Below are 27,012 nucleotides of genomic sequence, written 5' to 3'. Positions count from 1 at the left end.
ACTTCATCACTGGTTAGCAGTACTAAAGTGAGTGGAGTCCTAAATAGTCCTGGGAGGTAAACTTCGCTCCGCTAGCAGAGCTTGCAAAGTTTTTCTACTCCGCGCTCCAATTGGAGCACGGAGTTAAGCAAACACTTTACCTTCAGCCACGTAGTGGAATGTACCACGGATCAACCTGAGTTTCTACATATAATATTGCACCTATGGCTACATTCAAGTAATGCACTCTAGTAGTGCTGATGTGCTTCTGTGGGACACAGACTGAAACCTTCAGAGCAAATCGGGAGGCACGCAACATGTTAGATTCCTCCTTTACAGTCTGCCTGAGGTGGTGTGTTGGATACAAATTGAAATCACCCAAGTATAACGCTGAATAACGCAATGCAGGAACGGGAAAGAATCTGTCATCTTCTCTTCAGCAGCGCAGCCCTCTGCAGTAAGTGGAAACAGAATGTGTTACTGTGAAGGTGTTGTTAATAATTAAAGCCCTCGGGGGGAGGAGCCTAGCTCGCGACCGAGATGGCCGCGCTTTAGCTCGGCTCCGTTCGCCCGCCTGTGTTTTTCACATTTATCCTGCATTTATCCTGCCCCGGGAAGCCCTCCTTGCTGTGTGGTACTATTCCGACGCTCTGCAGGCACTTACCACTTGTTCCAGTTGTCCCGGCTGCTGTGGGTCCGGTGCAGTGCTCCCGACCGTTCCCGGGACTCGAGAGCGGACTGGCCTGGTTCTCCGTCCCGGCTCCTGGGCCGGATGCAGCCTGCGGGCTTGCCCTTCGGGGCGCGCTGGAGGTGATTGGAGGGCCGCTGTTCGTGTGAGCCGGAGGTTCCTGGCTGAGAGACTCCTGTGTGGCAGCAGCCTGGGATGGTGACGCTGCCCTTCATTATTGGGGTTCCTCGTGTGTTCAGCTTCCTCCCCCTTTGTTCTCCGGTCCGGCCATTTTGTTCTTTGCCGCCCGGACTCGGAGAACGGGACTGGCGACATTGAGGGGCCGGCGAATCCCCCTCTTCTGGTGGCCCCCCTTCCTGTCCGGGGTGTTCTTCTGCCTGTCGGCGGGACTTCTTCTGCTTGACTGCCGCCCCGGCGGAGGTTGTTGGCCGCGCGGCCTGTGCGGGCTCTCAAGATGGCGACCAACCCCGATTGTTTGGGCCGGGCCCGGACGAGCACTGGGGGCCCGCCGCAAGGCCCGGGTGTCGGATACTGTGAATGTTTTCCTGCACTTAAGGGGATCTTGAACGTCCTGCTATCCTGGCGGCTCTCGGTGGCCGCGCCACTCCTGGCTCTGGAGACGGTTCCTCACTGCGGGCCTCCCGGGCCCCCGCGACCGGATGAGGCATTGATATCGCGGGGTGTGGCTGGTACTCTCCTGGCGGCCTCTGCCCTGGCTGCCGCCCCGGAGGTGCGCAACCTGACGGCGCCTTCTCCTCCTGTGCTGCCTCCTCCGCCCTTGGCCCGGGAGCTGGATTTTGTTTTGCCGGACTTTCATGATTCTCCTGGTCCCTCTCAATTATCACTGCCCGTTGACGTCTCCTGTGCCGGCCCGGATGGGTCGGTTTTTCTGGATCTATCCTTGGAACTGTACCTGCATCGTTTGCTACATTCTGTGATTTTCCTGGATCTTCCGTGCTCTTCTTCCTGTGACTTTTTTGGACTGCCGTTGGACTCTCCTGCTGCCTGCCTTCTGTTCTTTCTGGCAGGGTCCTCGTTGGATCGGACCCTTACTGCTTTGGATAAAACGGGTCAGGGCTGATGAAACCTGGCTCTTATATGCGGTAGCTCATGAACGGTTTGGATGATCTTTGTGTCCTGATATGGTTCTGTGTAACTGGTTAGTGCTCCTGGACTTTGGCCTGATACTCTTTGGCTTCCCGAGGACTTGGACCTTTAACCCGGGCGGGTGGATGGGTGCGTTTACTCCTGTCTTTGGCCCTCCCCCGTGTGTATGTTTGTATGTCTTTACTCCCTTCTTTCCTTCCCTTCCTTCCCCCCCCCCCTTTTTTGTCTTTTAATTCTAACTTTCCTTGCTCTACTAAATTTCGGGTTCTATTTAGGGCGACAGGCACGCTGCGGGGGGGTAGGCCGTAGCCTTCTGCAGGGGTGCAGGGTGGGCTTAGGGGTGGGTGGGGGGGGTCTGTTTGTGTCGGGGGGTCTTTTTCCCCCCTTAGTTTCCTTTTTTTGTTCTATGGCTCTTGTGTATCCACTTTTTCGGGACTCTGTCACCTCGTATCTCCCCCGGGGGTTTTCTGTCCTTCTTCCGGTGTGTGGCTGATTGTGGTTCGCTGCCTCTTCTGGTATCGTGTTTCTGTTCCATCGCATGCCGGTTTTTTTGTCCTGTTTTTCCCCCTGGGGGTGCATGGTCTGGCGGGTGTTCCTTTTGTTGTCCTTTTCTCCCTCCTTCCCTTCCTCCTTTATGGAGGTGTCCTTTTTCCGTTGGGGTGCGTATTGCTTAGTCTTTGTGCTGGGGCTTTTTGAATACGTCTTTTTTGTTCGGGTAGGGGCGGAGGTGGGTGAGCGCGATTGATTGTTGCCACTGTTGCTGTTTGATGATCTGATTCTGTTTTTATCCTTTGCTAGATTTGATTATATGGCTTCATTTTCTTACGTTGTGTTTATAAAATGGCGGCTTGCCGCGGTCCCTCCCTGTATTCTCATATACGGCCCGTTATTCCTTTGGTCCCCTCCCCGTGCTAGAAAACTTAACCTTTCTTATCCTGCTCTTGCTGAACGCTCGATTGTTTTATTGCTTCACCAGTGCTCCTGATGTTAAATCCTGTGCAGATTTTCTTTTTGTATGCTGGTTATTTGACCATTCTGTTTCTGGCCAGCCCGTGGGGTTGTGGGCCAGTATTTGTGAGCTTCCATTGTTCAATAAAGGTTTTCAAAAAAAAATAAAAAAAAAAAAAAAAAATAATTAAAGCCCTCATCAGCACCTCAAATTGGGCCGCCATTAAGCTAAAAAATACAGGCAAGCTTTTCAGCAGGAGACGGGCACAACACGGCTTTGAGGCAGCTAATTGTACCATGGTCACGGTAAGTAGTAGTAGGTTTCGACAAGATGTGCAAAATTCCATGTCCATCTGTTTTTCCATTTTTTTTTCTGCGCTTGACCAAATATTTGATCATTTAGGCAAAATGTGGGCAGTGATTTGAAATTGTTAGCAGTACTGATGGTATCACAAACCAGAGGAGTCAGTCTGAGGCCGTATGCCCAATTTTTCCAAGCGTCCAAAAGGAAATTCAGCCATGTCTCTGAGGCTAAAATAGCTCGGGCACAAGCTCATTTCAACTATAAGTGGAAGATAACCGCAAAATTAACAGCAGCTTATTTTAACCTCATCGCTGCTTGAGAGTTTCCCCTGCTGTGCTGGACAGCAATAAAAACGGGTGTGGTCATGATGAGCTCAGCTCGTCATGAGCACCTGAGAGGTATATGCCATGACGAGCTGAGCTCGTCATGAGCATGGAAGGGGTTAATGTGAAAGACATATTCATGTAACTGATTCTCATGAAACACAGATGTCAGGTTCAGAAAACTTCAACAATAAACTAAAGGAACAAAGCGGATAACTTTCTGGCATATTTGCAAGCAATTGGTGGGTCCAAGAAGGACACAACAGGTCTACTCTGCCATTCACCCATCCGAAGTGAGAGTATATCAAGCATCACGGGCGGCCCACAATAAATATCAGTGGAGCTCATAGTTGCAACAGGATGTGCTGCGGAGTGGGGCAAAAGAGAACATGCATGATTAAAGGTGGAGGGATCTTTTTATGAGGTTGGTTGGAAGTCTGTGCCAACGGACCTCTGCAGAACTAAACAGAGTTTTCAGACAACTCTGTGAAATTCCACAGAGTTGAACTTCACGAGCTCCGCCGACCCCTGGTCCTAAAGCCAGCAAAAACGAAGTCAGCAAAAATAAGAGGTAGAAAGGCAAAAAGTTGGGGGAAAACCAGGCCAAGGATGTCAGGTCCAATAAGAATCATTAGCTACATCTTTACATGCTATCGATACTGCCAGCAATGCATGCTCTCTCTACGTTCCAAGGTGCTGCAATGAGTTTGGCACTCGTAGGACCTTCTGCAATTTTGGTATTGTATTGCTAAATTTTCAAAAAATTACAAAAGAACAAATTATTAATCTTTGTTAACTCTCTTTTTCTTTAACTGCAGATTCCTCACCTTTTGAATATTCCCTAAAGTGACAGACTAGATATGGAAAAACTTCAGCAGTACCCCTATGCATCAGAAAGTGGCACAGGCGGCTCCACATCAATGTTGTTCCATCTCAGACATACCGTGAGCAGGCCTATATATGTGCCACTCATGCCTCCTGCCATCAGTTGCTTTCTGATTTTCCAGAGCCTTCTGACGCAGAGTCAAAATCTGAGAAATCATAACCAGTGTGAAGATTTCGAAGTTGGAATCGTTTTAGATGAAAGTGCTCAGTTCACAATACGGGAAGGCAGGAGGTTCGGTGAGCAATCTGCGGTTAGAAATAGTCTCTACCAGAAAAAACTTTACTGAAGGTAAGTACCTTGTTTTTTTTACAGACTTCTAACCACAGATTCCTCACTCTCTGAATAAATACTAAAGCTGTACCTACCAGGAGGTTGGTCCGTGAACTGGCTCAAACCATAAGTCATGGAGGAGCGAGTAGACAAAACGTCCTTACTAGCGGACCTGCCTGTTTACAAAATAGTGCCTTATGAACGTATGAAGTGAAGCCAATGTATGTAGCAGCACAACAAAGGTCTAGAATAGCCATCTAGTGCACCAACAGTGATAGCAGATTTAACTCTGGTAGAATGAGCCAGCAAACCTTCGTGGCGGCTTTGGGCTGAGTGCGATCCAGGGTGAAATGGTATTTTTCTGCACAGACTTGCCTTTCTTTGCTCCAGTGAATTGGATAAAAAGCAGTCTCCCCACCCAGTGGTCTTTCGTATGATCAATGTAAAAGCTGAAAGCCCTTTTTGGATCCAGCAAGTGAAGTCTCTCCTCTCCTTATAAAAGTTGAAGCGGAGCAAAGAACACCAGAAGAGTGCTGCTCTGACCTGTGGAGGGGGAAGAAAACTCAAGTCTGCAGAAACAGATTGATTCAGAAGAAAGTGGTAGAGGGTGAGTTGACCAACAGGACCTGCAACTCGCTCAATGTTATGGCAACACAAATTTCTCAGGGGTAAGGAGCCAGAGGTAACAGCTGTGTAGAGGCTGAAAGAGTGCACGCAGGAGGATTGTGAGGACCAAATTTAATTCCCATCGGGGCATATCAAGTGCAGAAGGGGGAAACATTAATTAAAACCCTTTCAGAAAAGTATCACAACTTGCGATTTAAACAACGAGGGCTGTTCTGGCAACCATAAAAAGGTGAAAGCCAGAAGGTTCCCTTAAATAGTGTCCAAAGCAAGGCCAAGCTGGGCGAGGGACAACACTAATAATAAAACCTTGAACAGCTTGGCTAGAGTGGGTCAATCTGTTTCGAAGCACACCAAGCCACAAACGTATACCAATAGGAGGCATATAGAGCTTTGGTTGAGGCCTGGTGGCTATGGTGACATCTACAACCTCAGCAGCAAGATCAAAAGCACTCAATTGTTTTTGTTCAATCTTCAAGCATGAGGAGCAGGATGTTCAGATTTGAGTACAGAACCCTGCCCTGCTGCTGCAAAAGGAGACCTTCCCTATAAGGCAGCCGGATTGAGAGACATACTTATGCCCAGGATACCATACTTTCCATGCCAAATCCAGAGCCACAAGGAAGACTTGGGCACAATCAGTCCTGATCTTTTTCAGAACTCCGTGCAGGAAAAGTACTGGCAGAAAGGCACACAAGAGTTCCACTCTACACGGAATGCGTCTCAAAGTGAGAGACTGCTTGGAAACTCCAGTGCGCAAAAGTGCTAACATTGTGCATTCCCAGTGGTGGCGAAAAGATCAAGCCAGGGATTGCCCCATTTGAGGAAAAGACCCTGATCTACCTCCGGATGTAACAGCGACTTGTGATCTGCAAGGCATTAATGGATTAGTTTGTCCCCTCTGACGTTCGGAGAACCTGCCAGGTGGTGCCCCAACAGATAAACTCCTAAGCAGTCTAGCTACGTCTACAGATGCAAAGCCTCCTTGCACAGGGTCACCAACCCCACCCCGCCCTGCTTTTTGCAGTACCACATGACAATAGTGTGGTCCATCAGCACCTGCACCAGCTTTCCTTTGAGGGCTTTCACCACCAAGCAGGTGGCTTACAGCTCCAGAAGATTGATATGGAGCCAGGCCTCCATCGGAGTCCAGACGCCTTTGATCTCCACCTTTCTGGTTGGCCTCTGTGAGAAGTTGAGTTGTCGGTTGGGGTGCTTCTCAAGCAACAGCCACAATCCTTGTCAGGGTGAACCACAAAAGTAAATAAATTAACATGTGAGTAATGCTCCGGTAACCTGGCACAAAAGCAGTCAGGCTTAACTTAGAAGCAATGTGTAAAGTATCTATGCAGAACCTAAAACAGTAAGAAAGTGAAAACACAGCACAAGAAAAGTCCCACAGTAATTTATAAAAGTAGAGTAAAATGTAATACCTTATTTGACAACAAAATGACAAAAATTCAATCAGCAGAACCAGAGTAATGAATTTTCAAATATTTAGTTAAGTATAGCACTAAAGAGCACAAAGCGCCTCTCACGCTTATCTGGTTGCACCAGACCGGGAATAAAGTCCTAAATTTAGGAGTGTGATGGAGCGCGGGCCGGATACAGGGACCAGGTTAGTCCTACTGAAAGTGTCGTAGGTGGTCGCCGCTGTAACGCTAAGTGCAGATCTTGCATTACCGTCGTTGCCGGTGTTAGCTGTAGGGAGAAGAGTCATGTCCACCGGAGCTTCGTGCTGGCGGTCATCACAGAGGCAGCATCTCTGTGTGAACGGGCCTATTTGCAGTCATGTAGACGCCATAACTTCAGGATTTCTCCTTTGTCGTCAGAGAAGTGCACTCTGATGCCAACCAAGGGCCCAGAACCTGGTGTGGTGCTTCTTGGAGATCAGGGATTCACTCTTGCAGAGGACAGCAGGGCTCAGGTAGGTCCAGTTGCAACTGACCCTTGAAGTCACTTAGGTGTCCTGAGATGAAGGGTGCAGGTTCAGTCTTCCTTCTCAGACAGCATGGCAAACCTCTAGCAGCAAAGCAGTCCTCTGGCAGCAGAGCAGTCCTTCTGTAGAGTTTCAGGTGGGAAAAACGTTTTGACTCTGCCCCACCCCTCACCAACCCCATCTAGTTGTGGAATTCCCTTCCTTCCCCTACCCTGGCTCAGAAGAACCTGGGGTGACAACAGACTAGTGTGAAATACTTTAGGAGTGTGCTGGGACAGCTCCTTTGAAGGGCAAGTGTGGTAGTTGACCACTCTGCCCCTCCCATCCTGACAACACCTTATCCCACTTGTATCACTGTCTCTGGAGGAATGGGAGGACAGGAAAATACCAACTTTCTAACTAGCTGTGTTTGAACTGGGGTGGCGAAGTGAGCTAAAGACTCTGATGGATTCAACCCAGATCTGTGACTGGGGGTGAGTGTCTGAAAAGTTTCAGCACTCCATCCATCATGTCCTTCTATTAACTTTCTAAAAGTGGCATATTCAGAATTGTGATTTAAAATCTGAATTCACGATTAAAGAGGGTTTTAAATTACAACTCATTAGAGTGTAAACACAACATTTCTACCTGCTCCCAAACAAAAGCTATCACTTATAAAATGTGATAAGTTAACCGAGTGGTATGCTATGGGAGACGTAGGCCTTGCATTAGTGAAAAGCAAAATTAAGGGTTTTTCACTTCCAAGACATAGAAAACTTAAAGGTACATGTCTAACTTTTTTAAATACACTGCACTAAGCTGTTTAGGGCCTACTCTGGGGTGACTTATATGTATTAAAAATTAAGGTTTAGGCATGGCAAAATTGGCAAAACGTTTATTTTAGTGAATGTTATAATGCTCTCAAATGTTTCAAGCAAAAACAGTCAATCAACAAAGGTACAAAATGGTCACAATACTAATCCAAATATGAATGAAAATTAGTGTGCAGCGTTGGTACGAGCTCTGCCAGATGCTCGTAAAATAATTCATGAATAGCTCCGCGCTCCTTAACCTCGTTACTAAAAGTGTGGAGCAACATTTTGTACATGCATTGCGGAAAATGAAAATATTATTGTTAGAAAGTGAGTGCCAGGGTGCAAGGGGAGCTGCAGGAGTAACGCAGTCTCCCCCAGCACAACGGAGGAAAGTCCCTCCCTAAGTCTCATGGAGACTTATAAAGAATAACCCCTCAAGGGCTCAGGAAAGCATCATCAGCATCCCCATGGCTGGAACTTTTGTTCTGCAGCTGGGGTTGCCTAAAGGACTACACCTTGACATGGAGGTCTGAGTTGTGGATGTCTGAAAGGGCATCCCCTGGAGGTGAAGTGGTGTAAGTGCACTAGAAAGGCATTTATTAAGGTTATCCTTTTAGAGGGACTGAAAGCCACATGTGTATTGTGAAGTACCTGTGTAAGGTCATGTCATAAGCTAAATAGGGTTATGTTGCTCGACATTCCTGCTAGGCTGTCTGGATGTATATGCTTCTTCCTGTGAGTTCATCTATGATGCCGTTAGGGGCTGTAATTGCAATGCAATCTAATAACCAACAAATGTGATTAGTACTGTCATTCTTAAGTGATGCTTAAACATGTATTCTTGCTGTTGTGCTTAGGCGAAGAACAATCCAGACTGTTAGCCCCTAAGATGTAGAGGTGTATCCTGTATGGTCAGTGCGGGATGCTCAGTCAGGATTATGTGTCACCAGGGCAGGAGTGCATATTTTAAATGCTTGTTGGGGTAATGGGGTGGGTCGCCACTGGGATGGTGCCAGTGCGCAGGGCCCTCGCTCCAGGTTATGGTCAACTAACTGCATTAGGGGGCAAGATGATGTGCATACATGGGAGTGGTGGTACTAGACCCCACCCCCCTGCGGGAGGGGTGAAGATGTTATGCAATGTCACAAAGTAATTCCAACAGCTTATGTATATTTGTAAATTGGTGCATAGTATTGAGTAGTGTGTGTGCTTAATAAATGTACTCTTACTTTTATAAAGCTAAGAACAGACTGGACAATCAATTATTGAGTGTTATTTCTGCGCACCTGTAATGGTGATTACTAGCCCACACCACCTCCCTTGAGTAAGCCTCAGACTGCTCTACAACGCTAACCTCTGAGAGTCAGGCGCTACAATTGGGTGTTTGGTTCCCAGTGAAGGACAAATGTAGTCATGTTATTTGTGCAGGTCTCACAGATACTGCCTCGTTTTCCAACAAGTATTCTTTACAATAAATTTAATAGCAAAAAAACATAGTCTTGTTTTGAAGAGGGATTTGTTAGCCCAGGAAGAGTTTCAGAGACTGATTACATTTGAAGCTGAAGGGCCAATGTAATAATGCACTTTAGGTCTGGCCCACCTTTGCAGATCAGCTATTCATGAAAAAGTTTATTTTGCCAGGTCAAAATGACAGTTTAAAATTGCACACAGGCTGCAATGGCAGGCCTGAGGCATGTTTAAAATGCTACTTTAGTCAGTGGTACAATGAATGCTGCAGGCCCACTAGTAGCATTTAATTTATAGACCCTGGGTACATGTTGTACCAGTTACTAGGTTCTTAATAGATTCATACACTCACACAAGTACATTCCAGACTATAAAGCCAAGGTCAAACCATCAAATAGCAATCCTGGTCTCATTACCAGGGCCCTTCCACCAAATATGTGCATTTATGTGATAGCCTTTCTATAGCTTTTTGACTCCTAGTGTGTGACTATAAGGCCACCCTCATCTACCTCTGCAATGGGGCTGTCCCTAGCTTAGCGCCGGGTATATACTTACTTTAGTATGAATTTGCATGCAGTTGTGCTGTTCACTACTCCCATGATTAAGACAGCATGTGTGCAGTGCGGCGTTTCATGATATTTACTCACTTACAGTGTCACTTGTCTATTGTTAATGGTTTGACCATGGCTTTATAGTTTGGCATGTACTTTTGTGAGTGTATGAAGTAAGAAACACTTCATCCATGTTTAGTATGTTTAACTATGTCTTTACAGGACCCCTTCTACAACATGCTGACTAAAGTGAATCTCCGTTTAGCAGGAGAACCTAACTATCTATAACAGTTTGGTTTGTATGCATGTGCGACATATGTAGAAGTTAGGGAAGATGGGATCCCTGGTAATGAAGAAAGTCACAGACACTGTTGGGCCACACGGATGAAACTTGTCGACCGCTTTTGATGCAGGAGTAATGACAACTCCCTGGAGTTAGATAGATAGATAGATAGATAGATAGATAGATAGATAGATAGATAGATAGATAGATAGATAGATAGATAGATAGATAGATAGATAGATAGATAGATAGATAGATAGATCGATATCATTCCTCCTCCTTTAGCACTTAAATAAAGACATATCTTTGTAAGGGGTCTTGGGTTTTGTAACTTTAGGTGCATTTTGTGTGGATTTACACCCCATCATCCATCAGGAGAGGCTCCTGAGTATTGCTTGGAGAAGCTGACCCGCCTGTAGAAAATGCGGTGGCGGGTGAGGTTGGCCGATGATGAAGCATGACACTCAGGGTGTGTGTGAGGCCATACCTTTCACATTTTTTAAATTTCTGAATTTGGTTTGCTCATGCATAAATGAAAAGTGTAAGGTGGTCCAGTTTTCACTCAAGGCAATGTCATTTGCTAATTTCTGGGGATTTCCTAAAGTCTAGGTAAGAATCCTAGGATAATCTAAATATGCCTTATTCACTCTTATGTGTTTTGTGATTCAAGAAATGTAACCTGAAACATAATTTGCAATACCCATTTGTCAGAAGTTATACCCTGTCACTTCAGTAGTGTCAGCAAAGACACACTAAAGAGGCTTCGGGGATGCGGCAACTAAACTAGTGGAAAACTGGGCTGCGCACTTTCCTGTTATCTACGTGCTCTGTGGTACCACAGCCATAAACACACATGAGGATTGCTGTGCTACCCGGATTTGCTTGCGATACTGAAAGACACTACCATAGCCACAGAGAGAAACTGATGGTGTGGCAGGCACAGGGGAGTGGAAAGATCCAGGGTGTGCATTGTAACCCGGCTATCTATAAAAACAAACTAGAGCCAAAAAGTTTGCCCCAAAAACATGGGAACCAACAAATTGCATGGACTCGCCTGAGTATCTTATGAAAATCCAGTGGACCGCATACAGGCGTGCTTGCGAAGGCCCACACTGGTGTTTATGGCTCTGCCAAGCAAATCAGTGGAGTCCAGCTATCAGCAGATATTGAATTTGGCTGCATCGCAAACCGCCATGCACAGCCTGGAAAAGGATAGCAAAGGCTTCCTCTGGCATCACAGAGAGCATCTGAGCCACTGAATCCCACAAGGCATGAGAACAGCGGCCTAGAAGGCAACTGGCAATCATAGAGCAGAGGATCAAAGTCGTAGAAGAAGATCCTTTCCCCGAAAATCTCTATTCTCTTGGATTCCCTGTCAGAGGGAGTAGTCAGGAAGGGATGGCCTTTGCTGGCCGAACCTAGTACCATGAGGCTCTCTGAAGTAGAATGGTGGGTAGGAAAGTCTGGGTAGCTTGGGAGCAGGGAGATCACCCCTGACAACCTGTCGATTAACAGGAGGGCCTGAACAGGATTCCAAAATCATGCTTGGAAGAGCCTCTTTTAAAGTCAGAAGAGGCCCAGAACGCCTTTAGTCTGCTTGAAGCATCTCAGTCAAAACATTGATCTTTGCTTTCTGGATAAGAAGCTGAAGATCAAGAATTTCAGCTGCCATATGTACAACCATGGCAAAGGAGGCGCTTTCCACCTCGGGAGCCCATGCCAAACAGTTTGTGTCGGACATGAGCCCTCCTGGGGGGTCAGGTACCATGCTGGAATCAAAAAGGAGGCTAAATGGCAGAGGTAAAGTAAATGCAGCAACCAGCCTCAGCCTCATCTTAGCATTGGACAGCACAATGGGTTGGCTGTCGTTGTCCGGAGTCGATGGCAATGAAATCAGCATTGGTGCGATGTGTTCCGGCGTGGGTTGTGGTGCCAGAGAGGGAACCGGTACTGAGATTGGTCTGAATCCCAGAACAAACCCCAAGGGCCGAGCTGGTGCTGAGGACGAACCCACTGGCAGAAGTCTAGTTGCGAGGTCTCCTGGATCCTTGGGGCCTGTAGGAGCAACAGAGGTAGAGGGTAACGTGACAAAAAGCAGCATCATGGCTTCATGGGATTCCTACAATTGCTGCAGTGTTTCCAACAGCCCCAGGAATTCAAGTTGCCGTGGGTCAAGGTTGTAATTGGCTCTGTAGTCTAATGACTTCTGATGCAACACCCGAAGGCACGTTGATGCCCTCACACCTCCTCGGGACATTGGTAGTGGCAAGAAGGGGCTGAGTCCCACTTGGACTTCCTGTGTTTTACTTGGACTTACCAAAGGATTTTGACCTCGTAGATGATTTTTCCTAGGACCAGCCTCGGGAGCAGCACTGTGATCTGGTTTGGGAATTCAACCAGTCACGATATGGAGTCTTGCGGTGCTTTGCTATGAACAGCTTAGCTCCCCAATCAATATGGCATTGGGGTGCATCAAGGCGCAGTTACGCAGACCTTGGAGTCGTAGTCTGACCTGGGCAACACATGCAAGCTTTGTGCGGGTTAGTCACAAACGCCTGTTTGCAAAATTCCCCACACTGTTTGAAGCCTGTAGAGCTGGGAGGTGACATTGTCCCTTGCACACTGTAGAAATTGAGGAAAAAAGTCAGAGACAGGTTCAAAAGCACGTATGGTTGGTGCCAATATAGGCAAGCAGAACGACGTAGATATGGAGCTGCCGGCACCACCTTCCTGTGAGCAGGGGTACTGCTGAAGATTTCCTGGATCTAAGCTAACGCCTGGGGATATATTCAAAAGGTAAGGAGCCTCTAGCAGAAATAGAAATCTGATCAGAAATTTTATGCCAGCGTACTTGAATACATTTCTTACTTTTTTAGTGAAATGGGTAGCTTGTGGTGAATTCTCAGAATTTTTAATTACTGAGATTGAAGACGTTTCTGATGATATTGAGCAGGGGATGTGTGAGAGGTGATAGACTGAATGTGTATGTATTTGCTAATAAAGAAAGCAAAGAGATGCTTTCTTAAGGGACGAGCGATGAGGGGAACGGGCACACAGACTCTAATGAGGGAAAGAGGGTAAAACTCTTTGGAATGGCATATCAGGAGAATAACCTTACACTGATAGCCTGAGGTTTGGAGAGCCCACCTTTACACATCTAATTCACTACAGATCTTCATCTGAGGAGAAACTGAAAGCAATTCTGGAATTAATACAATGCAAACATTATTTCAATCTCACTTTCTTTTTTTGCATCAATTCTGTATTCAAGACATACAACATATGGTGCACATAAAAACCTACCCCCACCCGTGCGGTGCTATGAAAGTACCACCAGTTATATCTCAGTTTAGTGTTCGTCATGTGTAATCTTGGCTTCTATTCGGTTAACAACGGTGACACATGATTAACAACTAAGATTAGGTGGATGACCAGGTAACAGACTGCCCTCTATAATCCTAAACCAGCATCAACTCTGGACACACTACCTCCAGAGTACAACAGTTCCTAAGTTCAGACGAGGTCACCCTTGGGTATCAATCTATCGCACCCACACTACTATCTACTCCACGTTTCAACTGGAGTGCTATCGCAGGGGGAGGGATTGGTAAGCCACAGCAGGACTGCGAGGAGCTAGAGAGTTTCACTAAAGGGCATGGTCCTTATACCCAGCCTGGTTATGCAGGCCTGAGGCTCCAGTATCTCTATCACAGTTACCCCTCACAGTTTGTGCCGTCCGCCTCTCAAAGGGGATAGAAGGCGATCCCATAACCAGTCATAGGTGCACATTTGATCATTTATTTTATAGAAAATATGTTCTCCAATTTGGACAGCCACTCATAGCTTGTTAGCACTGGTGGTTTCCTCCAAAAGTGAAGAATGCAGTGTTTGGCAATCGCCAGGGTCGTTGCTACCCAACATCTTCTGTGTTTAGTGGGAAGGAAACTGCTTGTCAATTCATGCAGAAGGGTTAAGCAGGTAGATAGAAGAATCCAGATATCCCCTGGCTCATCAAGGATCGGCCACACCTCACACCTGTAATCCGACAGTTGGGTGCAGCTACGCAGGATGTGCACAACATCACATCTGCCTGCCTCACGCAGAATGTAGCAGTAAACCAGCTCTGTCCAACTTGGTCGGAGACCAGTGCCAATTAAGGAGTAATTTGAAGTAGGAAATCTTCAGCCTAGACTCTGGAAGAAAGGAGTCATGGGTATTCAGCAGCGCAGACCAGGCCTTGCTAGAATACACATGGCATAAAGGCTCTTGCCAAAAGGTTGTTATTGTTATTGTTAATTGGTATTTATATAGCGCTAAATCACAGTCAGGTCTCTTAGTTTAGGTTCTGGTGGAGTCTAAGGTATGCTGTGAGAAATTAATGGTTATCAGCACATTTTAGAATCCTGAAATTGCTCCCCTGGCAGCGCACCACTTATTTACATATGTGCAGATCAGTGAGGCCAGGAGAGTTAATGGACCACTACATAACTTGTCTCTGATGCAATGGCGTAAGTGGAGCTATTTCCATCATTGGTTTTTGTGCTAGGCCATATTCTGAGCTCGTTCGGCAAACAGTTTAAGAGTATCCCTCAGGATCATTTGTTTTAATGTCGGATGCCTTGTCCCCTCTACTCAGGCCAGACAACCTTAAGTCCCTCTAGCCGTATCCCTGCATTATTCCAAAGTGGGGCATAATTGTAGAGCTAGGGGTGTAGCTCCAGTGAGGCATGCGTCTGTTTCCATATTCGGGGCATATGGAGAACTATTAAGTTACCTGTCATCTGGCAGATCGGCTTTGCCACATAGAGGGCCCCTAGATTGCCCTCACACTGCAATATGGATTGTTATATCCGTCTCCATACAGGGGGATCTATATTGGTGGGTGACCAGCGAACCATCTGAGATAACTGAGTGGCCAGGAAGTATGTTCCCATTTATGGCAAACAGGGCACTCCCGCCTCAGTGTGCACATACAGTTTCGCCCCTACGGATCCATGGCTCACTAGTGTCCCATACAAAGTTTTTTATTTTAGAATCAATACCCAACAGGAGAGGGTGAGGAACAGGTACTGGCAGCATCCCCAAGATATAGTTAAAACATGGCGAGGTCATCATCTTCATGGCCTGCACCCAGTTCTATATTGATAGGTGAAGATGTAACCATTTTGCAAAATCAGGTCTAATCTTTGCAAGAGGGAGTTTTTAAGTTTTTTTGTCCATTTGCAGTAAGCCCCTATTTAACAATAAAACAAATATTTCAGCCCTCGCGGGACCCACAATGCCACCGCCTCTTGTATACAAGTATAAGTCAATCTTACTTTGTGACGCACATATATGAAAAAAAATCCTTGACATTATACATGCCGGACTGGAGAGCCTGCATTCTTGGGTAATAGAAATGGTTCAGACCAAGCTTATTATGAAAACATGGGCTGAATAAACTAAAATTGAAGAGGCAGCAATGCAAAGACTATAAACTTTTTTATATGTGTCTTTGAGATTATGAGAGTGCTGTATTGTAGGTAACTGATTATTTAGGTAGAGGTGAAATAATCAAATGTACCTTTCTGAAGATTCTGGTGAAATACTCAATCATCCCTTTCTGGAGATTCTAACTGCGTGTTCTTCACTTACAAATGTCCTAGGTGACTGATTCCAGAAATTCAGTTTAACCTGAATGGCTAGTACATACAGTGGTCAACCTCAAAGAGCTGTTTTACTGAGGGTCAAGGATAGATAAGCCAGAGCTCTTAGAACCCACACGAGCCCTGGTTGGAGCTTACCATATAGCTTCCTTTTATAACTTGCTGGAGGAATGACAACATACCTTAATCAAAAAACTTGTTCAGGAGTTAAAAAGGCTTAATTCATCTAAGGGTTGAAACATTCTTATATGATGGAGGGCTTGTGAGCACAGTACATTCCTATCCTCTATGAATCAAATCCAACGGTTCAGAAAATGAATAGAACCGGGTTTGTAAGAGACTAAAAGCTGCCAGTCTAGGAGCTTTTAGATGAGGGGGCACTAGAAAGGACAACCCTGACAAATAAAAGAATAAAAAACAAACACAACTATTGAAAAGTCACTCAAATACCCTTAGAAATACTGGAAAACAGACTTGAGTCTACGGCAAAATCTTAAATTCAAAATAATTATCACAAGGGTTTGGTACATGGATAAACTTTGAGCGAATTGAGCTCCTATAATGGGTGTGATAATTACGGATGTTTGTATATTTTATTGACATTTCAAGCTTCTTAGTAGGATGCACAAACACCCCACCAATTAAAAACCTGTGAACATAAAGCAATAGTGTCATGTTATCATTACGGATTGTAGGCATGGTACCATTAAATAGACCGTACATTATCAACATATAGGATACAAACATACCAGTCTCAATAAAGGGATACTATTCTGACTCTTGATGATAGGATATGTCTGGCCACTGGTCAAAAAAAAAGTGACCATTTAGATTTCTAAATCAGAACAATAACATCAAACACCTGCTGTACTGATCAAATCTGTCAGCTCTTTCAGAATATGCAATGGCAAATTTTAAAGAGAAAATTGAATGGATTAGGGAGTTTGTTAAAGGCTGTTCTTTGATATGGAAATCATAATATTATGAGTAATTCCCAGTAAACAGATGTAGCGACTCAATTATAAAATATTACCGTGCAGCCAAGTCGTAATCTTGTTTCTCCACAAGGTGAGTAATGTAGGCCAAGCCTATATCCTGAAAAACAGCAGATCTCATATTAGTCATCTGTATGTTTCATACTGCTGCAATGACTTATTTAACTGTGTTTGGTGTGTGAGGAGCTCATTAACATCTTTTTCATTAAGGTTTTTTCAGACTTTAGCAAGTGTCCTTCAGACAAAACAATATGAACATTATTGACAGCTGCGCTAGAGTAATGGCAATGCATTAGTACTTCAGGTGTGTTTAAATATAACAGACATTTGTGTTAACTGCTTTTAATTTCAACGTGTCTTTATTGACATTTGTATTTAAGAGTTAAATAACCAACCAAAGAAGGAGGCTGAGCAAAAGCAACAAAAGTTCCAATGTATCACTGTAGGGCAGGTACAACACGTACAGACAAAAACATGTCTGGTAATATTCCTAAAGGAAGAAGCATATGTTGAGCGGAGCAGGTAGAAGCAAAGGTGTTAATGCCAGGAGGTATCATGTATTAACAGAGATTAAAAAATACAGCGACATAACAAAGCATGTCAAAGTAAAGAAACCTCAAAAATTACAAGAGGGCTTGTGGAGTGTCAGCAGAGGTCAAAGATCAGAAAGAAAAGTACCAATGATGGAAAAATGTGAGGGAAAAATAAAGGCGAGAGGAAGTTAGGGAAACTGGGGCACAGATGTAGGTAAGCAAGGGAGGACCTACAGGGGTAGGATTGAAAGGGAATGAGGAGGACGTTGTGTGACTACCATAACCTAACATAATTTGGGGAGAGGTGTCATAGTTAGACAAAATTGCAGCAGGGTGTTTGGGCCATGATCTTGGGTTCACAGATCCAAGGAATGCCAAATGTCATTTGAGATAGTGGGATGGCCTGGTGAGTTATATAGGGAGAAATTAGGTCTGCGTAAATAAGTGATGCTCTCCAATTGTGAAAAGAGACTTGGTTGAAATATATCCAATCTAAAGAAAGCAATCATTAGAAGACCAAGGAGGGCAATGTCTAGATCAGCTAATTTCTGGCATTCAATCGGGTCCTCAATGAGGTCGTTATAGAATCGAAAAACTGTATTTTTACATCGAAGTGGGGAAAAGGAAAGAGAGAGTATAATGGCTGCATAATCCCATATACAAATAGGCTCAATTGATCAAAATGAAAAAATTTGTACAAAGGAGGGGCTAGTTAGGAGGTAGTCAATTTGTCAAAAACTCTGATGCAGATGCGAAGAGAAAGTGAGGTCTCTACCTGGAGAAATGTGGATCCCACAGACGCCCTCCAGTCCCAGGGCAGAGCAGAATTGAAGCATGGCTTTATGCACTTTTGGGGGTAGAAACTTAAAAATCCAATCTCTGTCTATAATTGGGTACATAGACAGACCGAAATCGCCACTGCAAATAATACGAGGTGACACGGAGAGGGCTGCTAATTTAGATGTGTGTGAAATCCAGAAGCGAGGAACATCACTGTTGGGAGCATATATATTAACCCCATTTCCCTTGGAGTCGCCCCATTGGAGTCTAGTGACCAGCCACCTACTCCTGTTATCTTCAACCGGAAATATGGGCGGGCCCGAGTCTCTCAAGATAAGTGAAATTACACATTTTTTCTTGGAGGATGCATCTGAGCACACCAAGTCATTGGCCCACCCTTCCCGCATTCAGAGGGCTTGTTTGTCAGCTATTTTAGCTTTTTGAAGAATTACTATGTCACCAGCTAGCTTATGACAATATTCAGAGATTTTTATGGCGTTTAATTTGGTGGTTGATGCCATTGGTGTTTAGGGAGATTACTTTTGTGGTGGCCATACGCGAGTAAGGAGCATGTGATAGGAGTGGGACCGTAGATTACATAGGATTACTGAATGTGGAAAAAGGAGAGTATAATTGGCACAGCGCAAAGGGTCAAATACATAATTGGTGGCGGTCAGAAATCTTAGTAGCGATGATTTGGGGACATCAGATGCGAATCTATGAAGGCATGTATCTGGAGGGAGGCACACCAAGACAGCAATATAGTGAGGGGACACAGAAGGGAAGGAGGAAAGAAAATAAATATAACAAAAGAGTTACAATTTTAAGAATGGAAGCAGAAGTCTCAAGGAGACTAAGAGATAAATGCAGAGCTGTGTAGAGACACAAGCACGAAGGGAGTCTGCAGGAAGAAATTTATTACATTTGGAATAGGAGCCAGAATAGGTATAGGCATCAGGAAGCCGAGTAGGGCATCAGCTTACAAGACAGAGCACTACAGACAGGCATTTGGACAATAAGGAACAACGTAACAAGGGGGCATAAGACAGGTGGTGTCATTCTGTTGAGTATAATAAACAACAAAATAGTCAAGAACAAAATGTGCAATGGTTGTAAATTACAAGCCCCTACATGTATTGGAGGTGAGGCTACATTGACTATAGAAGAACTGAGGCAACTCTATGTGGTATTACATCATACCCACCATTATGAAAACTCCAACACTGAAAAAACAGGAAGAAGAAAACAAGTGTACATAGTAACATCTCATGGTTTTCCAATAATAAAATTGCAGGAGTTATAAAAGAACATAAAAAGGAGGGATATAACAGTGCTTTGCGTGCAGGTTACTAAACAGACATCAGCTGTAATAAACTAATCACCAGAAGGAATGACAAAGACCTGTGAGGAATAACAACCTGTCAATAAAAAGTTAGAATGTGTATCATACTAATTAGTTAAAGACTAACATCACTAGAGCGACACTTGTGAATGAGACGCATTGATCATGCTCCTTGGTCACAAAGGCGCTAGTGCAGAAGCAATGACAGAACCTGGACGGACAGGATATCAGATAGTGGTAAAAGAGCATTATCAATGCCTAGAGGAGATGCCAACCCTCGGTCGGCTAGAGAAACTCTCTCCTAGTATGGGCATAGGCGGAAAGTACATCAATACATAGGGAGGAAATAGCAGGAATGCGTAAATACCCTATTGCCCAGCCATGGGATGCTGTAATGATGGATCTGACATGCGCGGGTGGGGGGGGGGGTGCAGCTCTTCTCAGGAGGCTGGGAGACAGGGAGGGGATAATGAGGTGGGGGCGGGCACGCCTGAACTCTCCATGAGCCAAGGTAGTGACGACATAATCACTGATTCCCTTAATCACCAGGAGGATGGGGGACACATCTAATGCTGTATGGCTACGTAGACAACACATTTCCTCTACATACTCTAACCAGGGCGTGACGATGTGACGACTATTTTCTTTGTTTGTTTTTATGTTTAATTGGAGATTTACAAAAACAACAAATTGTATCTGATTTTGCCACGATTTGGCACTAAGCCGTATGGTCAGGTACAGGCATGGATGTGTAAAGTTGAGACAGGAAGAAGAATTTTCTCTGCTTTGTATGGAAACTAAAAAGTGGTCCTTCTGATAGTTGGTACACCGAATATGCAATCTATGATCAGTCACTGGCCACATGGACTTAATGCACATCAAGGTTTGCGACTGCTCCCGAAATGACTGCTGGTCCTTTCCTGCACCTGTGCTGATTTGCTTGTTCACTGTCTCATCCGAGCTCGATTACTCATCTGTCTTCCCTTTTCCTTTCCCTCTCCCCTTCCTTTTCATTTATGTTCACTGTAACCTGTTTGCTTGACACAATGCAAATAAAGATATTTTAAAAAATTAATTTAAAAAATCAGCACCGAGAGAAGTACTTTAATGGGCACCATGGGGGGTGTCAATGAAAACTGCCATGCATGGGAGCATATGAAAGAGTCAGGTGTAGACAAGGAGGAGGATAGGTGTTCATCAATACTGGTCTCAGCTTTATTAGCAAGAAAGTTTACCAATGCAGGTAGTCGGAGAAGACCATTGCCTTCCCTTTAAAGTTGATTTTAAATGGAAGAGAATCCATGTAGAAACAAAGTCAATCAACAGAGGGTGAATTGTTTTTAACATCCTCCTAGAGGCCAAATATCCTGTGATTGCTTCTTCTATTTCTGTCCTTCGGGTCAGTTATGTCCCTCTTTAGAAAAGCCAGCAAGGTGTCTGTTTTCTTTAGATGTGTTGCTTGCAAATTGCTATAGTCTTCAAGGGAATTTATTCTACCCATGGCATTGGAGATCCCTACTGTCAGGTCCTTCAAATCCTTTCTTATAGCAGGAACATCGGCTTGCAGCAGGTCTTTGCTGCTTTTGTTTGTGCTTTCGGCAATATCAAGGACCAAGTTTAATTTCTTCAAAATGGTGTTATGCGTAGATGGGTTATTTGACTGATTTTTGACCAGAGTCCGAAATAGGAGGGCTTTGTTTCAGTCTTTTAAGGTTTCCCTTCATGTATTTCTCTTTGTTTTCTTTTTGGTCCTTCATGTCTTTATGCTGTCTAACTTCTGCCATACTCTTACCGATAGTAATTTCCCCAGGCATAAGAGGGCTATTTAGCTTACCCCTGAGTTAAACACACATACTCCTACCGATAGGCCACAAAGAAGTTCAATGCGCAGAGTAAAGGTTCTCCAAGTTGGTGATGGACAAAAGTAGGAAATGGTGAAGGTAGAAGCAAAGTCGGTGTGGATTTGACCCATCATAGAGCGACAAGGCTGTATGTCAATATTGTTGCTTTGAGAGGATTAGGTTGAGCACAAGCTGACGAGGTGACAACAAACTTCCCTCAGGCTCCAAGGAGTGAATGGTAAGTGTGGGATATACGAGTAGGGCACACGCCTTACGGGTGTCTTTGGGTACCCACACCAGCCGCTCCTGGGCTGACTTCCTAGTGGCTAGATCTAGTCAAATTACTACAGAGGTGCGGAGGGCACCGCTACCGCAACCTAGCAGAAAGGATCAACAGAAATGTGCTCCAAAGTACAAAGCAAAACTTACATTTCTGCAGCGCCCCAAAAGGTGGGCTGGGGTGGTAGTTTAAGAGAGTACCTCATTGCACAATCCACATATACACCGGAATTGTGGGTAGTAAGAGTGCTGGATTGGGGATCCACACTGCATGTAATGATCTACATTGGCAATCGCACAGGTAAACACAAACCACCAGGCAATCAGAGAGCAGAGGGGGGATGAACCTCATCTCCACAACGGATTCTGCAGATTGCTGTGCCCTTTAGGGTCTAGACCACATGCCCTGGCAGGTTGATCCAGAGCTGGGCGAACTGCACTGCCATATTGAAGTCAGACAGGTCGTCACATCTTGACCTTGTGTGTAAACACAAGCCCCCACTGGTCGGTGGAACTAGTTTCCATGGTTATTTCATCACCATCCTGGCCGCGGTGGGCACTGGATGCGAAGGAGAGGCCAGATCGTACGTCAGGGCAGACTGTCAGTGACCTAGGTGAGCAGTGCAGCCATGGTGGAGTCAGGCAGGCCAAAACATGCTTCCACTGCACACTCACCAAGGCCTCTGATGGATGGCATTTAGTCTGTTGGTAGGTTAGAAACTCACCATGACACTTGCCAGAGTGGGATCTGTGCAGAAGAATGGCCCTTGAAGGTACCTAAGCTAAAAGCATCTGCAGACTTTCTGAAGCTCAGAGAGGAGCCACCATTACATTTGGGATCCAATTGAATATCTGAGTGCTGAATACCAAGGCTGCGTACTCTTGATTCCATTGTGTCTCATAAATCCACCACAAGACACTCTGTCCCCCTTTAGCTCATACTTGCAGGTTCTTTTTGATTCATGGTTCCTCCCTTTGTCATGTTTTTTCTGTCTTTCTTTTCAGCCTTCTTTCTTCTTGGTATGTTTTTCTCTTTTTTTATTTTGCATCAAAGTCTGACAAGAAGTGCTGATCCCCAAAAATGAGTCTCAGTGGGCCTCACCTACAACCACCGGCTCAAATTAAGCACTGCCGCCAACGTTCCGAAGCTAGGTGTGAAAGGCTCTCTAGATGATTTTCAAACACAATCACATAAAAAGTTGCCACTGTTGCAAGGATTCTCCTTTGAAACATAACCGTGCCTTGGGAGAACAGGATGTCAGACTGTAGGGACTGAGTCTCGCTACCACATCAGTACCTATAGTACCCAAATCCAACGAGTTCTCAGTGCCTCACCTGAACTCCTAACCTTTCCAGAGTAGTGGGTGATTTCAGAAAACCTAGAACATGAACCTCTAGTCCCCAAGGGAACCATGGGAATAGATCTTCACCTTTCGTTCTAACTCATGCATGTCCATTGTAACAGATGAAAGGCACAAAGAAAATGTACAATATATTCATTGAAACTACAGTAGTCTATTTTGAAGCAAGTGTGCTGCCACCAGTAAACCAATCCAAATAAGCAACTTAATCAACATTACTAGCAGGCTGTAAACAACAAACAACTCAAGCATGGCAACCAATATATCTATCTAGCCCTACCCTCACTAGTGGGATTAGCACCGGACACCATACCTGGTGTATGTAGTTAGGTGGTCCGCATCACAGTTGTAAACTCAGTTTAGGCAAGGCTGCTGGCTCCGCTCCACGACCGGTATCTCTGCTGGAGTTCTACTCACTGCTCCAGATGGGGGCGAGACACGGTTTATATGATAAGAACTACTGTGTTGGAAAACTGCAGCTGTGCTACAGTGTTATGTCTAAAAACTTTAGGAAATTTTGCCGACCGGGCACAAGAATACAGTACACCATGTTGTTCGACCTTGTACGAAATGTTCAGACTGAATCCCAAGAAGAGTCACTGAATAACTAATATGTGCTGTGTATTTCTAACATAATATCATGTGACAAAAACAAATGAGGCTGTGCAAAGCAAAGGCAGCCTGAAGAAGCTAATACGTGCAACCAAAAGAGAACCAAAGTCGACCCTGAAGGGAAAACACTACATCACAATATGTTGAGATAACTTGCAGTAATACAACGCACACGCCACTACTCCATTGATGTGCACCAATGACGCAGGGACACATGAAGCATACTCCAAAATTGTTACCTTTTTTAAACTACCTTTAGAAATTTTAGAGAGAAGTAAATGTACACTTTACATGTTGGTCACATTTTTCCTCCGGTTAACACTTAGAAAACTTACCCTGCAGCAGATAGCTATTTACATATCAACAAACTGTGATAATTATTATTTTGATAATGCTTTCCAAAGTATTCTAAGCAGTAGCCTATTGCATGTTTTCCTTTTAATTTTGATGCGGACTCAAATGAATGTCACACAGATTACTGCCACGTTTCCAATGCGCCTCCCTCGCCCCCATGTACTTTGTGCCATGTAAATTAAGAGCCACATAATTAAATCCATATCGAAAATTTAGAGAGGAAAACGGACGTTTAGTCAAATGTATGTTTTGAATTATGTTTCTCTATCTTAACGCAGAAGGGGTTAAAGTTGGCGCTTTTATAGACCTAAACCATAATTCGATTCAAATCCGATTTTTGATGGTCACACATAAGGTAAAACCAATTTCTTCTTAAGGTGACCAAGTGTCATTAGTCTCTGAGCTGGCCTTAGGACATGATTTTTATCAGGAAATATGGGGGTGAAATGAAGAAATAGAGTTAAAATAGTTTAGAAATATAATAAAGGCATGCCAAATGAAATCGTGCAAAAGTAAAACTAATTTTGCACTGAGTCTATAAAGAACAAAGCAAGTCGTCCTTCGAATATTACAAACAGGACAAATATTTGGAAACGAGGAATGGGACTCAAGCAAGGAATACAAAGAAGTGTTGGTGGTGCCACTTCTGAGATTGAACAACATCCAGTTAGACCAACTCCTGGGATAAATCCCACCGAAACAGTATCCAGGATGGTCAAGTCGAAAGCTGCAAGCTTTAAACAAGTCATTCATTTGCATTTGTTGAGATTAGCCACCACCCAATTTTAATATGAAGCACATGATTAGCCACCACACAATTTTACATAAAAGAGCAGGTTTTGTGTCATGACATGATTACTCGAGCAGATCAATGAAGATGAAGAGGTAATGGATAAGAAGTAGAGGTAGGAACGAGAGGTAAAGTGGCCCGTGGTAACATTGGATTTGAAGCGGGAACACTATGTAATAGAAAATAAATGGCGAGAGGTGTATCGGTAGAACAAGATGCTGAAGATGATTATGGAATTTGTGAGAGATTGGTGACTTAGACAAGTGTTGAGCAGGAGTTACCTCCAGGGCTGCCTATAGACAAGAGTATTCTTATGAGTGGTGGAAAGTGTGTGCCTACCAATGTGTTGAACAGCAAAATGAGGTGAGTTGGTTCACATTGCCCATTTAGACATGAATATGAATTAAAAAAGGCTATATGATGATGGTGGTACATGGATGTAACATGGAGTTCAGAATTAAGAGATATATGGTTTGCAAGAGGACATATACATATTTGAATTGCAGCAAGGCATTTATGATGCCAAAAGAGGTTCAAAGATGGACCTTGGGAGAATTTTGACCATGAGGTTGTGGCCTTGCACCAACCATTACCCCTGTCAGCGCTGCCAAAGAGAGTACTAACACAACTACTCACCATGCACACTATTCAAGGTCCCAAAATGTATAGCAATTGCTTGGGTAGCAGGTATTAGCCACTTTTAGTATATTGTTAAATAATAAGCATCTGTTGTGTGCTCAACTCTGAATTACACAAACAGCCCCACCATGTGGTAGACTGTCATAAGTGCTGGTGTTGACAACTAAGTGTCTGTGTCGAGCTCCAGAAACCACCGGCTGAAATTAAGCACTGATCTAAAACCATCTCAAGTTTTAAAACAAGTGTAACTCTTAATATAATTTCAAAGCCTTCATATCTGTCATGTGTAATGCAAAGGAATCCCATGTGACAGCTGTTATATTTCCCACTGCCAGCCTTTCTTCTCGCTGCAGGCTGTGGTAGAGATTCACCCATGGTACCTGATAGATGCCATCTCTGCGGCTGCATGCAAAACACGGCTTGATGCCTGTTGGCGTGTGTGCAGTGACCCCCTCAGGACATGGACAACATTTCATGTAGGCCCAATGCATGGTGTTCTGTGGCCAAGAGAATCTATGCTGTTGCCCTTCGGGAGAACAGAAGTCAGTTGGAAAATAAAGAGATCCCCTGAAATTTTGGGATTCTACAGCAGTGGCGTTATCTCGCATAATAATGGATTTGCTGCATTTGCCAAATAATTCTCCATCTGATGCATAATTTGCAGATTTCACTAAATAAATAAAAACAGTTTCTAGCTCAAGTGCTTTTAAAGTTATTTTGAAAAGCACTTGGTTATGCGCAGTGGCAGACACTTTGTGCAGGTTAGTTAACGGGTCGCCTTTTAGTTGCTGACTGTTGTACTCAGGTGTTAAACTGATACTAAAGAGTTGCAGCCTTGGCCTACAGAGAATAAATAGTCCTTAAAATACCAAAATATCAATATATATCACCGTTGCATTATGTCAAATATCTTGCCAGTTTTAGTTGCCTAATTGTTTCAGCTCTGCAACATAATTTGGTCCTTCACCACCCCATAATTTCAGTAGCCCTGAAAATAAGATATCACACTGGCAGTCTTCAGTCCAGGGCTTTGCTTACTAGATTTAAGTTTTACGTACCCTCTGAAACAATATCTTAGGTTTGTGTGTTTCAATCCTTTATCTTGTTGTGAATATCACATTATTCCCCAACTAAAAACAATTTCGTTCATATAATGTGTAAATTCCAAGAATTCCTCTTTAAGCAAAGTAACCTTGCAAGTGTGCGTTAAATCACTAATATTTTTGATCTACTTGTCAGACTTGAAAAACGTTTGGTGTACAAAGTTTTCCTTATAAAAAAAAAATTAAACTAGAAATATCCCGTCACTGTAATGGTAGGCCTAGTTGTACTAGTTAGTAGTGAATAAGGTCCTGAACAGCAGCTTAAAGTCTCTTCACTGTTATTAGTATGTTGCTTTGTCATTAATTAAGCAGTTTATCATCGATCCCCTTTGCCCATTTCTGGTCAGTCCTTCCTTCTGTGGTTTATCATCAGTGCAGCAACTTGTCAACAGTTCAGGAGTTTGCCATTAATTCAGTAGTCGGTCATCAGTTTGACATCAGTACCAGAGTTTGTCGTCATTTCCACAGCTGGCATCAGTTGAAGAGTTTGCAATCGATACAGCGAGGTGTCATCAGGTCAGCCTCAATGACGATAGAAATGTTAACATCGGAGCGTGACAGCACGAAGCTGAGTA

General features: G+C 44.3%; 1 protein-coding gene across 1 annotated transcript in view; it reads right to left on the bottom strand.

The window, feature by feature from the left end:
• The window catches only part of VPS41 (VPS41 subunit of HOPS complex), an 841,276-nt gene that overhangs the window by 297,666 nt on the left and 516,598 nt on the right, over nt 1-27,012 (bottom strand). The window contains exon 15 of the mRNA XM_078688207.1: nt 16,842-16,903. Coding sequence (XP_078544333.1) covers nt 16,842-16,903 — 62 coding nt within the window. The remainder of the gene's footprint in view (nt 1-16,841; nt 16,904-27,012) is intronic.

This window comes from Lissotriton helveticus, chromosome 4_1 (assembly GCF_964261635.1).
Source record: "Lissotriton helveticus chromosome 4_1, aLisHel1.1, whole genome shotgun sequence".
Lineage (NCBI taxonomy): Eukaryota > Metazoa > Chordata > Amphibia > Caudata > Salamandridae > Lissotriton > Lissotriton helveticus.
The sequence above is the reverse complement of the archived record's forward strand: the minus strand, read 5'-3'. Positions and strand labels throughout refer to the sequence as shown.